The sequence below is a fragment of the Papaver somniferum genome, unplaced genomic scaffold, assembly GCF_003573695.1.
Source record: "Papaver somniferum cultivar HN1 unplaced genomic scaffold, ASM357369v1 unplaced-scaffold_15, whole genome shotgun sequence".
In the NCBI taxonomy this organism is placed as follows: Eukaryota; Viridiplantae; Streptophyta; class Magnoliopsida; order Ranunculales; family Papaveraceae; genus Papaver; species Papaver somniferum.
The window spans coordinates 4,797,569-4,810,479 of NW_020624376.1; the positions used below are offsets into that span (position 1 = coordinate 4,797,569).

General features: G+C 37.8%; 2 protein-coding genes and 2 pseudogenes across 2 annotated transcripts; all 4 read right to left on the bottom strand.

The window, feature by feature from the left end:
- Positions 1 to 2,460: 2,460 nt before the first annotated feature.
- On the bottom strand, positions 2,461 to 3,688 carry LOC113335727 (altered inheritance of mitochondria protein 44-like). Its single transcript, XM_026581742.1, has 2 exons — positions 3,067 to 3,688; positions 2,461 to 2,963 (listed from the first exon to the last, which is right to left on the bottom strand). The coding sequence occupies exons 1-2, from the start codon at positions 3,686 to 3,688 to the stop codon at positions 2,461 to 2,463; spliced, it is 1,125 nt and encodes a 374-aa protein (XP_026437527.1).
- Positions 3,559 to 4,824, bottom strand: LOC113335664. Its single transcript, XM_026581684.1, has 2 exons — positions 4,055 to 4,824; positions 3,559 to 3,978 (listed from the first exon to the last, which is right to left on the bottom strand). The coding sequence occupies exons 1-2, from the start codon at positions 4,466 to 4,468 to the stop codon at positions 3,928 to 3,930; spliced, it is 465 nt and encodes a 154-aa protein (XP_026437469.1). The 5' UTR covers positions 4,469 to 4,824; the 3' UTR covers positions 3,559 to 3,927.
- Positions 4,825 to 5,147: 323 nt separating this feature from the next.
- On the bottom strand, positions 5,148 to 6,709 carry LOC113335663 (annotated as a pseudogene).
- A 2,780-nt stretch (positions 6,710 to 9,489) lies between these two features.
- Positions 9,490 to 11,349, bottom strand: LOC113335674 (annotated as a pseudogene).
- Positions 11,350 to 12,911: the final 1,562 nt, after the last annotated feature.

Genomic DNA, 12,911 nt, shown 5'->3' on the forward strand with positions numbered 1-12,911 from the left:
TCAATGTTAGTAGATCCGGTTGCAAGGGATATAAAAATACAAACACTATTTTTACCATCTATAGAAAAGGGTGAAGAAGGGCAAACAAATGTGATGTTCATAGACGATATACAAGAAGAAAGTGTGAGCGAAGAGAAGGATTGGAGAACTGAGATACAATCTTATCTAGAAAAGGGATAAGTGCCGAAGATAAGATTATAAGCACACAAATTAAAGAGTCGTGCGACAAATTATGAATTAAGGGATGGTGTTCTTTATAAAAGATCATTTCTTGGACCTTCACTAAGATGTCTTACGCGAAAGGAGGGAATTGATATTCTAAAAGCATTACACTATGGAGATGCTCGCAACCATAGTGGAGGAATATCACTCGGATATAGGGAAAAAATACAAGTCTATTACTGTCCATATATGCATGAAGATGCAAAACAAGTTTCGAGGAGATGCGAAGAATGTCAACATCATGACAAGAAGATAAATGCACACGGGGCTATGCTTAATACATCAACAAATGTATGGCCCTTCGGAAAATGGGGAATAGATATTGTTGGACCATTTATACCAGGAACGGGGCAAAAGAGATTTCTAATTGTCGCAACAGATTATTTTACTAAATGGGCAGAAGTAAAAGCAGTTCAACATGTTCGCGATAAAGACATCTTCACATTCATTTTTGAAAATATCATATGCATATTTGGCATTCCTGCACAATTGGTTTCCGATAATTGGAAGCAGTTTGAAAGCGAGAATATAACAATGTTGCTCAATGATTCAAAATTCAAAGTGGAAAATATACTCCTTTGTATCCTCAGAGTAATGGACAAGTAGAAGCTACAAATAAAACAATCGCAGACAACCTGAAGAAAAAGTTAGAAGGGCACAACAAAGGATGGTGCGAACAAGTACATAATGTAGTATGGGCTTACAGAACTACAAGAAGAGAATCAACATGAATGTCACCTTTCTGTTTGACATATGGAGTAGAGGCTGTGCTACCAACAAAAGTTATCATTCCTACCACAAAGAGAGAATCTTGGGAAAAGAATTTAAGCGCGGATTTGATCTTAACAAAATTGGATGATTTGGAGGAAGTAAGAGAAGTCGCTTTACAGCACATGGAAAATTATCAAAAAAGACTAGCTCGAAAATACAACAAGCGGGTTAAAATAAGAGAATTCCAACCGGGAGAATTAGTGTTACACGAAATTCCAGTGTAACAAAAAGGAAAAGTTGGAAAATTTGAGAAAAGATGGGATGGACCTTATATAATAAAAAGAATAGTTGGAGAAGGAGCTTATGAATTAATGGATCCTGAAGGACGAAATACAGGTCGTAAATTATATTGACCTTGGAATAGGCAGTTCTTGAAAAAATATTATCCATAGTCACTTGCGAATTAACTCGCGTGGATAAACAATTAAAAATCTGTAAGATCATATTTTTGAACAAGTCTATAATGCGAATATTTCGCTTGAAAGTTACAAAATTCTATAAAAATGAAGTAAGACCTTGATACAAGGATACAAAAAATGATATTTATTATCAGATTGGCTAGGAATCCAATTATGGCGTGCAACCTAGTTCACATACATGCAAGAGGCAAAATAATACATATAAATAAGACATGACTCAAGGGAAGGCTACACCGACCCCGGAACTTGAGTTGTGGAGATTTGGGTTGAGAATAAAACGATGATGCCATCCGGGAGGGATACCTTAAATTTTCAGTCTAAGATAGTAATCTTAGATTGAGAGCCTAAGGTGAGAAAGGCCCTTCCAAGGAGTGCAGAAACTCGATCAGGGCGCCGAGGTACACGGTTGAGTCAAGAGTGCGCGGGGCGTCTAGAGCGTACCTTGCCACTCTTGACAAGTCCTGACTATGATGCACTCGGTCCGAAGATACGCCACTTAGGGTGAAGCCTTGCTGCCATAAACCTTATAGTAGTGTATGCGAGACTGCGAAATCAATTGGTTGTTGAAAAACTGGATGGGAAGAGCCATAATCTTAACCCGATAGAGGTAAGCTTCCTTGAAAAGGCAACCATGGGGAAGATAAGGACGGCACCCTCCATTAGGGAGATGAATTGTGTCAAAAGACATAAATGTCATAAGGCTTTTACTCAAGGGAGTATTAAGACTTGTGATATTTATGCGACAAACCTGAAGAGGAAATAATACAAGCGAAAAAGATAAGATGAGATCAATGGGTCGATGTACTAAAATCCAACCTTTACATAGGAAGGAAAAATAAGACCTCCCAAGTAAATTAAATAAACTAATGATAAATTCGCACAATTGATTCTTACAAGAAAGATAATAAGAGGCAAGTATGGGAATTAAAATAACGATGTATTATCTTCCTTGCAACAACAAGTCTGAAAATAACAAGGTTCAAAATACGTCAAAATAAAGAAAGGAAATCAAGAATGCTCAACAGCAGCATCTTATTCAAAATACTTTTCAAATCTTAGTACTGGGTCCAGGATTTTCAATCTCAATAATGACCTCATCAGCAGACTTCTCTTCTTCTTGCTGATTTTCAATCTCCGCATTGGCCTCATTAGCAGGCTTCTCTTCATCTTGCTGATTTTCTTCTTCATCTTCATCCTTTTTATCATCACTTAAAAAGTCATAATCACTATCTGGTTCAGGATATTCTTCATCTGCACTCACGTTGCATACGGGGAGTTTTACTGCTGGGAGAGAATTGCTTACAAGAATTCCGTCAATAACAGATTGGGCACTAGAATGACCCTTGCGAATAGCAACTCTTTCAAGATTTCTAGCATTTATCTCTAAAAAATTCTTCTGGTATGCGAACCTTATCCGTGCTCTGCTTCGAGAAGCAGAAAGAGAGAGCTTAAGATAATCACGAGATATTTCCAAATTCGCACATTCTTTGCGAACCTTGGATAATTCAGACTTCAATTGAGTAACAACAGACTGGTGCGATCTTTCAGAATCTACAAAAAATAATAAATATCCATAAATGAGAAATTTTAAAGTCAACATTGTGCGAAGAAATACCAAGAAATCATAATAAGGCAGTCCACTCTAGCTGACTACCTTGGAAGAATTTAGAAAGAGCAAGGGTATTGTCCTTCATACTTTCCATAGACTTATCAAATCCATCACCAACTGAACCACTGAGGCGAGATCGAATCTTCTTTTCTTCAGAAGAAAGAGATTTATTCTTTTTCTTAATAACATCATGGGAATTCTTTAATTGACTATATTGTTCTTGAAACTGATTCTTCTTCACAGAAAGACTTATATTATTTTGAACAAGTTTCTCATTTTGGGAGCTTAAATATTTAAGCGAAGTCTCGTATTGTTCCTTCAGTACGCGAAGAGTTCGCGCTTGATTTTCATTTATTTCATGAAGAATTGAATACTGATGTGAAAACATTGCTTCTTTCTTTGAAAAAGATAGCTTCTCTCTAGAAAAAGTATGGTTTTCTTCTGATAAAGTTTGATGTAATAAATCAGCATCGTGTGATAATTTAGAAAAATAGGATATTTGATCATTAAAAAACTCAATTTTTTGAGTAAGCTGGTTATTCTCATGGGAAAGATTGTTAATCTGATCAAGTGAATATGAGTATTTATTATTTAATTGGCTTAGTTGGGACTGCAGCTTCTCGGTATTCGCTTGAGCATCTTCAGCAAGGAATTGAAAGTTATACATCTCATTCGTTCGCTTCTGGTTTAAATCTTAATAAGTGTACGAAGAAATTTACAAAAATGAACGTGTGCGAAAGAATATAGAATATGATAAATATCTCAAATATAATAATAAATATCTCTAAGTTTTTGATTCTCGTTGCGAAGAGTTTCAGCATCAAAACTCGAAACTTGGAGTTCTCCTCTTATCTTTTGTATTTCCTTCTCCAAAGAAACATTTTTCTGCGAAAGTTCCAACTGAGATCAGCTAGATTCAAAATTCTTTTCAGCCAGCATCACGCGACGATGAGAGTCCTAAAAGGAAAAAGATGAAGTTAGTACAACTTGGAAGTAACATAAAAGAAAGAATTAAAATATGAAAGGTAGATACCAGAACATCTAGAGCAACATGGAAGCTCGGATCAATTTGGGAAAAGACTTCATCCCTTGAAGCTTTATCAGCGGGAAATTCAAATAAAAGCTTGCTTAAGGCAGAACAGGAGCGAAACTTGCAAGGATCATCACTTAAAGATGGGTCAGAGTTGATGACGTCGGATAAAGATTGAGCAGCAAGTTTTACACTATCCAAAGATTTATTGTTCAAAGGAAAAGAATTTAACAAGGAAAAAGGAGTAGAAGAATCTGCTGGGACAGGGGATTCCTTTTGAAGAAGGTTTGGTTGCGAGCTAGAATTAATGGGTGAAGGAAAAACTTGATTTGCATGCGATGAAGTCGCAGAGGCAATGGGAGGACTACTTTTTGTTCCTCGACTAAGAAGAAACTCCTTATTTACAGGAGACTCCATTTAAAAAAAAAGTTCATCATAAGTAACATAGGCATTCTCATCTGTAAGATGGATTGTTGGTGAAGGAGTAGCAGGAACATTCTTCTGAGAAGCTTGAGATGGTGTAGGAGTAATAAGAACATTTTTCTCAGAAATTTGAATTATTGGAGTGATAGAAGGATTAGTATGCGAAGGTTGAACTGTTGTTATAGGGACAACGTCTGCAGCATTAAAATCTAGATTAACAAGATTTGAATGGATTGGTATGGTCTTGCGAGGCGTCTTAGCTTTTGGCTTTTTTCCATCAATCATCTCAGAATCGGAAGCCTGCGAAAATAAAATAGATAAGAAATAGAGGCAACAATATTGTTTCAAATAAATTGGATATTTCTTACTTCTTTATTTTGCTAAGTCTTCCTCTTGTGAGATTCTTTGTTATCAATGTTTGGTTTCTTCTTCTAGGAATCTTTATTTTCATCCGACGAAGATTTGGGTTTTTGCATAATTCGAAGAGCGCTAATAGAAGAATTTTTCCTGCAAAAGTATGGGAATTAAGTTAATAAAAAACTTAGATGAGAATGGTTAAAATAAATAATAATCATCATGAGGAAAGAAAACAAACTTCGATTCAGAGTTCATTGTGGAAGAACAACAGTAAAAGAAATCGATGATAGCAGCAACAGAAATGGATAATAACATATGAAGATGAATTAGAAATTGGATTAGTTTTAGTGGAGTGTAGTTGTAACTACAAGGGTTTCACATTCTTGTGTGCAATCCAAACTGCACTGTTACACTTAAAACCACATCCTAGTGCAATCTGCCAGATAAGATGATTCTTATGCATCCTTCCCTTGGCCTCAATATAAGCCAATTCGTACCGAATTGAGCTCGATGATGTTTTTCCAAATCGATGAAGAGTCATTCGAGAAGGCTCAATGTGAATGGGCGATAGTTTTAGATTCTTTTCCATTTTATCAATCACTGCTTTTCCACCGGCTTGTATACAGAAATGATCGAACGCAAGCCTGAAATCTAGAATGTAAGTCTTTACATTTGCAAACTTAAATAACTTACTCGCCATCATGGTTATAAAATATCTAAGTTGTTCGCTGATAGGAAGCACGAACGGACCTAGAGTGGTGATATTGGCCTTAAGTGCCAACCCTGCAACTGGCATGAGAGTTTTTGATAGGGAGACACCAAGTAAACCGGTTTCGTCTTCCTCCCGCATTACACAGTTATATGCTTTGTCATCCGAACCACAGTGCGTTCTCACAGTATGAATCAATTTGTACTTGGCTCGCTGTTTTTCTTGAGATCTGTTGGAGAGAAGAATTGCAGCACCTCCGATACGAAATAGACAATTAGATACCATCATGGATTTGTTTTCTCCAAGGTACCCACCCTCTTGAATGTTTTCAGTGCTCACTACAATCGCACAAGTATTTCGATGAACCTGAAGTAAATTTTTCGCGAGATCAACTGCAATCACCCGGGTATTGCAACCCATCCTTCCTATATTGAAGCTCTTAATACTATCTCTAAGCTTATACTTATTAACAATTACAGCGGAAAGCGAAGGAATAGGATTAAACAAACTACAATTCACAATAATAATTCCTATGTCCTGTGCTTTGACAATGGTTTTAGAGAAGAGATTATCTAATGATCCAAATATTACCTGCTCAGTTTCATCCCTTGCACCAGCCATTGAGAAATATTGAGGAACTTCATGCATGGATTCCGGAATGTATCTAAAGTCCAGACACTTTGAGAATCTTAGATAAAAAATTAATAGAAGACTCACTGTAGTAACCTAACAATCTCGCATGTCCAAGGAACTTTTCGCATGACGCTTTGAGGTTCGAAGGTGGTTTGCAACATGCATAATCAACAAGGTAAATTGCACAAGGCCGACTCATCCAGTAAGTAACCGAACCAAAAAACATTAGAACTAAACAAAACATGACACTACCGACATTGTTTCGACAAACACATAGAAGCGAAAGCTGATTATAAATATACTCAGGATGTATTCGCCGCGCGGCTTCAAAAATTACAACATTAACAGGTATGAGAAATAAACAGATCAACAGATTACTAATCAAGTAATGGTAAATGAACGTCACATAGGGTATTACTCTTTGATTCTCTTCTGTATCAGTATGAACAACAGTACTTCCAGTATCACCTTGGCTCATGTTGTTTCAACTCAGAAGACATCTGAAACAAAGCAAAAAGTTTCAGTTTTTGGTGATATATGAGATTCTAGCAAGCTAGCTATATAGGCACACCATGTGTATATACGTAACATATAGTAGATATGAAACGAAAATATATTGTGCACGTTTTGCATGTGGCATGTCGAAATAATCCCAGTCCTAAACGTGGTTGGTGCTTGTCATTTATACGACCACATGTGACCATGTGATTCTACAGAGTTGGACCATGTTGTGTCTCACAGTTTAAATGAGCTCTCTGGTACTGATATGATGAATGGTGCCTATCACTTAGTTTATTGTTACATTTTGATGTATACCTTCCCTCAGTGACGCAAACACCAAGTACAACTTGTTGTTAACCTTGGGTTGTCATGGCTAGACTTGTTGTGAGCTGGGATTTGAAACATTTCTTTTGAAGGAATCACGACTAGTACTGTTGGCCTACTGTCAAACACACCTAGGCCTAACAATCAGATACCCAGGACCTTTAATATGGACCAACCCCTTATGTTCAAGCATTCTTAACAGGATCTAAAATATATATACATGACCAACCATTTATGTTCTCCGTTATGCAATTCTTGCCCTGATTCCGAAACCACCATATTCATTCATAAGATTTCCTTGGAAGGAGCATCTAGACTTAATTATCTTTTTTACAAACAACCATGTCCATCATTCTATGATGCGCGTGATCACCCTCGGGAACCATGGTTATTAGAAATTCGATTTTACGTGTAGCTACTTACGGATGTCTAAACTTACACAAATGAGAGACTTAACAGTTGTTCTTGATGAATTAATCAAGTGTTGGCTTACAAGGTTTTTCTTATCGATAGATTAAACTTTGAAAAGAAAGGGTTAAAAGTACATGAAAAATGAACTGTAACAAACACCAACCAGAAAGAAAAAGAAGGGAACAGAAAGCAGCAACCCCAAACCCAAGCAACAAAGCAAACCAAGAACAGAAAACCAAAGTCACTACCCCTAAACATGGCGGAATCCCCATCAGCAAAGGAGAAAAAAAAAATCCTACACACTCCTACCACCATCAACTAACTAACGAGTACTGGCTTACAAGTTGATGGCACAAGTACCCTAAAGAGTACAACAGCTGATACAGATGTGTAGCAATTGTGCTCCACAAATCACATTTCTTCATATCACCGGCCATCACCTGAAATGTATCGGTATTTAAATAAACCTGATGCGAGTAACTGTGCAACTTCATTTTCTATCTCTGATGTAAGTGCATCCTCATCAGTGGTTAATGGCCTTGGTGGTGCTGGTGGTAATACAATATTAACTGGATCAGGGTTTGAAGAGGTTGACCCATTTTCGGTTTTTCTATTCTGTAGTGCAAATGTCTCGGCAGAGGTCATCAAAGATCCCTTCTTGGCGGTTGACGCTTTTCGTCTTGGGTAAGTTTTTACAGGTCTCCTTTTGCCTGTAATAAGGTAATACTCTGCATCTGGCCTTGACTTGAACTTTTCCCTTTTTGCACCATCTGTTCGAACCGGTTCGACGAAATACTGCAAGAACATATGGTTATTTAACAATGTTAATACCTATTCATATACATACCAATACTAGCGACCTGAGTTCCAAACTCACCGGCACCAAACTCTTTACCGGAAAAAAAAAAAAAAAAACTATTCGTATAGATGAAAAGAGTAGAAACACTTTCAATATGCATGTATATATGTACCTTATCGTATTTTTTTCCCGCGCTAGCACCTTTCTTTCTAAGAACAGTGAAAGACTCCCATCCTTTGGGGAAACCAATAGGTTCCCACGCTTTCATTTTAGGATTTGCTGCTGATAACCGGGCTGCTGCCTTCCTCTTCTTTTTAGGATCTGCTGATGATGATTGTGCTGCTGCCTTCCTCTTGTTTTTAGGATGTGCTGCTGCAATATTTTTTTGCTTATTAGGAGGCAGAGTTGCAGAAACACTTTCAGGGGGTGCTGTTTCCTCAGCCAACAACTTCTGAGTTGGATCTGCAGTGCCCAGAGCGTCGCGGATAAATTCATACAAACCCGAATACACAGAAGGATGTGCATCAGATGTGGTTGTCCTCGTAGCATAAATGTGATCATTAGTAGCAGTAGGCTTTTCTTCAAAAAATTGAGAAACAACTTCGGCATCCTCGAAGCAATCTAGATCTTCAAGACATGAAGTGTGGACAGTATGATCAGAAAACTCTCTATGTTTATCACCAAATTCCCTTCTTTCAAAAATTTGATGGCTGCCGCCGTGGGCATTTCCTTCTCCTAGAGGGCTGCAGGCCATAACAGCATCAGAAGAAGACGCGAGAGTAACACTGGCATTGCTTGTGTTAACATCAGCACTACAATAACCAGTATCCGTGCTTGAGCTACAATAACCAGTATCCGTGCTTGAGACTTCCGATTCCATGAAACAATCAAGATTGTCGCCGCCTGAGCATACAGATTCTGCATCTTTATGCACATCAAAAAATTCGTCTGGAAACCCGAAATTTTCAATTATTGAGTTTAGCATATTTCTTTTCTAGAATTTGAATTGCAATAGGGTTTTTTCAAGAGAGTGAGGAGAGGATATGCAAGGAGGGTGTATTTAAAGTAATGTTATCACATTTACTGCTTCATTTTTTTGATTTCCATTTGGGTGGTGATATGGAAAGAAATTTAAACTCTAAAATCTCAAATGCATGAACCCAACAAATGGTTTTTTAATTTGATGAATTTTTGGAAAGAACTTTTAGTTTGGTGTACTGGCAAAGATTTTGTTTTTGTAAATTACACCTAAAACACGTTTTAGATTTTTATATGGGTGTACATATTTGGCAGTGAATATTTTCAGCTTTAAATATGAAATTTGGGAGGATTTACTAACTTCCACAATTGGATATTAATCACACCTACAATAAAAATGGATTGTAAAACTCCGTCAACCCCAATGTAGGTAGGGTTTGAACTTCGAAGCGCCCCCGTGCACCTCAAATGTTGGGCACTGGCTAAGTTATTATATATTCATGGTAACACTAAAATTACTACTAGCTACTTTCACTACATATAGCTAGCACATACACAATTTCCTATAGTGGTGTTTGATGATTGAACCCATATCAATTGGATTCTACAGGATACCTATCAATACAGTCATCCCAGGGATTGTTGTCATTAGAAGATGGTTACACATTCTTGAGTGCAATCCAGACTGCACTGTTACATTTGAAGCCACTTCCTAGTGCAATCTGCCAGATGAGATGATTCTTATGCATCCTCCCCTTGGCCTCAATATAAGCCAATTCGTACCAAATTGAGCTCGATGATGTGTTTCCAAATCGATGAAGAGTCATTCGAGAAGGCTCTACGTGAAGGGGCGATAGTTTTAGATTCTTTTCCATTTCATCAATCACTGCTTTTCCACCAGCGTGTATACAGAAATGATTGAACGCAAGATTCAAATCTGGAATGTAAGTCTTTACATTTGCAAACTTGAATAACTTATTCACCATCATGGTTACAAAATATCGAAGATGTTCGCTTATTGGAAGCACGAACGGACCTAGAGTGGTGATATTGGTCTTAAGTGCCAACCCTGCAACCGGCATGAGAGTTTTTGACAGGGAGACACCAAGTATACCGGCTTCGTCTTCCTCCCGCATCACACACTTGAATGCTTTGTCATTCGAGCCAAAGTGCGTTCTCACAATATGAACCAATTTGTACTTGGCTCGTTGCTTGTCTTGAGATCTGTTGGAGAGAAGAACCGCAGCACCACCAATACGAAATAGACAATTAGGGATCACCATAGATTTGTTAGTTCCGAGGTACCCACTTTGTGTAAGGTTTTCAGTGCTTATTACAATTGCATATGTATTTCGATGAACCTGAAGTAAATTCTTGGCAAGATCAACTGCAACCACTCCAGTACTGCAGCCCATCCCGCCTAAATTGAAGCTCTTGATACTATCTCTCAGTTTATACTTATTAACAATTACCGCCGAAAGAGAAGGAATAGGATTAAACAAACTACATTTCACAACAAGGACTCCAATGCCCTTTGGTTTTACAAAGGTTTTAGAGAAGAGATTATCTAAAGCTCCAAAAATTACCTGCTCAGTTTCATCCCTTGCACTTGCCATTGAAAAATCTTGAGGTATTTCATGCAGGGATTGAGGCGCGTATGTCTCGTTCCCAAGTCCAGAAACTTCAAGAATCTTGCCCATAAAATTAAACCAAGACTCGCCGTGGTAACTTATCTTTCTTGCGTTTTCAAGGAACTTTTGGCATGACATTTTGAGGTTCGAAGGTGGTTTATAACATGCATAATCAACAAGGTAAACTGGGCAAGGCCGACTCTTCCAGTAAGTTACCAAACCAAAAAGCATGAGAACTAAACAACCATAACACAAACAACATTGTTCTGATGAACATATTGAAGCAAAAGCTGATTATACATATCCTCAGGATTTATTCGCCGTGCAGCTTCAATAAAGATTACAACACTAACTGGTACGAGAAATAGACTGATCAATAGATTACTAATCAAGTAATGGTAAATGAACGACACATAGGGTATTACCCTTTGATTCTCTTCTGTCTCAGTACGAACAACAATATTTTCAGTATCATCTTGGCTCATGTTGTTCAAAACTCAGAAGATATCTGAAAAAAAGCACAAAATTGTGATAAATGAGATTCTAGCTAGCTAGCTATGGTCATACCATGTATATATACATATATTAGATGTCAAACGAAAATATATTGTGCACGTTTTGCATGTGGCGTGTCGATAATAATATACGTCGTAAACGTGGTTGGTACTTGTCATATATACGACCACATGTGACCATGTGATTCTACACAGTTGGACCATGGTGTGTCTCCCAGTATAAATGAGCTCTCGAGTACTGATATCATGAATGGTGCCTATAATTTAGTATACTGTTACATTTTGATGTATACCTTCCCTCAGTAACGCAAACAACAAGTACAACATCGTGCTAACCATGGGTTGTCATGGCTAGACTTGTTGTGTGCTGGGATGTGAACATTTCTTTCGAAGGAATCACGACTAGTACTATTTGCATACTGTCAAACACACCTAGGCCCTAATATAATCGATACCCAAGACCTTTAATTCAAGCATTCTTAACAGGATCCAACATATATATATGACCAACCACTTATGTTCTCAGTTATGCAATTCTTGCCCTGAGGCTGAAACCACCATATTCATTCATGCAAGATTTGGCACCATCTTCCACCAAAACCAAGTTTAAAAAAGGTGCTTATATATTCCTTGGAACAATCTTTCAGATGATATCATGTTGGATTTGGAACCAGCCTTATCTTCCTGACCTTGTGAACCTGTTGTGAAATCTGCTGGTCCGGCCATCTAGCCATCTAGACCTTTGAATAAGGGTTTTCAACAGGAAATCATCAATGCACTTCTACAAGTGCAAGGGTACTCATCCATCTTATGAAAGAATTTACTAATAAATGAAGAACCAATAATTGTTTTATTAATCAATCTTTTGCTTGCATGTTGGGATTACGATTAGTATGTCAAAACATAATTTTCAATCGTCTTTTTCCTTTATGTCAACATACACACACCTAGAGAATAAACATAAGCACTTGTAACATATGAGTCCTTCATATATTACATTTCTTCCCGATTTACGTACCTGCATCATTCATCAACATCATCTGAAATAAGCAGAAAAGATGTTGATTAGTTAGTACTCGGCGGTCAATGGCAGTCAGGACCCCAGCACTTAAAAACTGGCAACATGATATGTACCCAAAGCACAAATGAAACTAGATATACCTTCAAATAATCCTGATGATAGTATCATGTCAGTGTAGTTACCAACGTATAAGCCGACACGTGGCCATAGGAAGACGCGGGAATATGGTGAAAAGATCTTACCTCAAGCCTCGAGATTCGTCGTCAGGGACTTGTCAAATCAAGTCAGAATTATCCTTATCCACGCGGCAGCGAAGTAAAGTTTGGGACGAGGTAACTCGCCAAAGGGGACGTAGAGCGTGAAAGGAATCAGATGTCCATTACGAAATGACCACGAAATAATGTGACTTGGCTTGGAAGAAAATCTACCCCCACGAAGTAGATGAATTATCGAGCAAGAAATGGGACAGGTATTCCGACAAGACCACGTGAAGTCAGCGAAAGGTGGGGAAAAACTTTATGGAATATGCTCCATACGAAGCATAAAGTAACCTCGGCG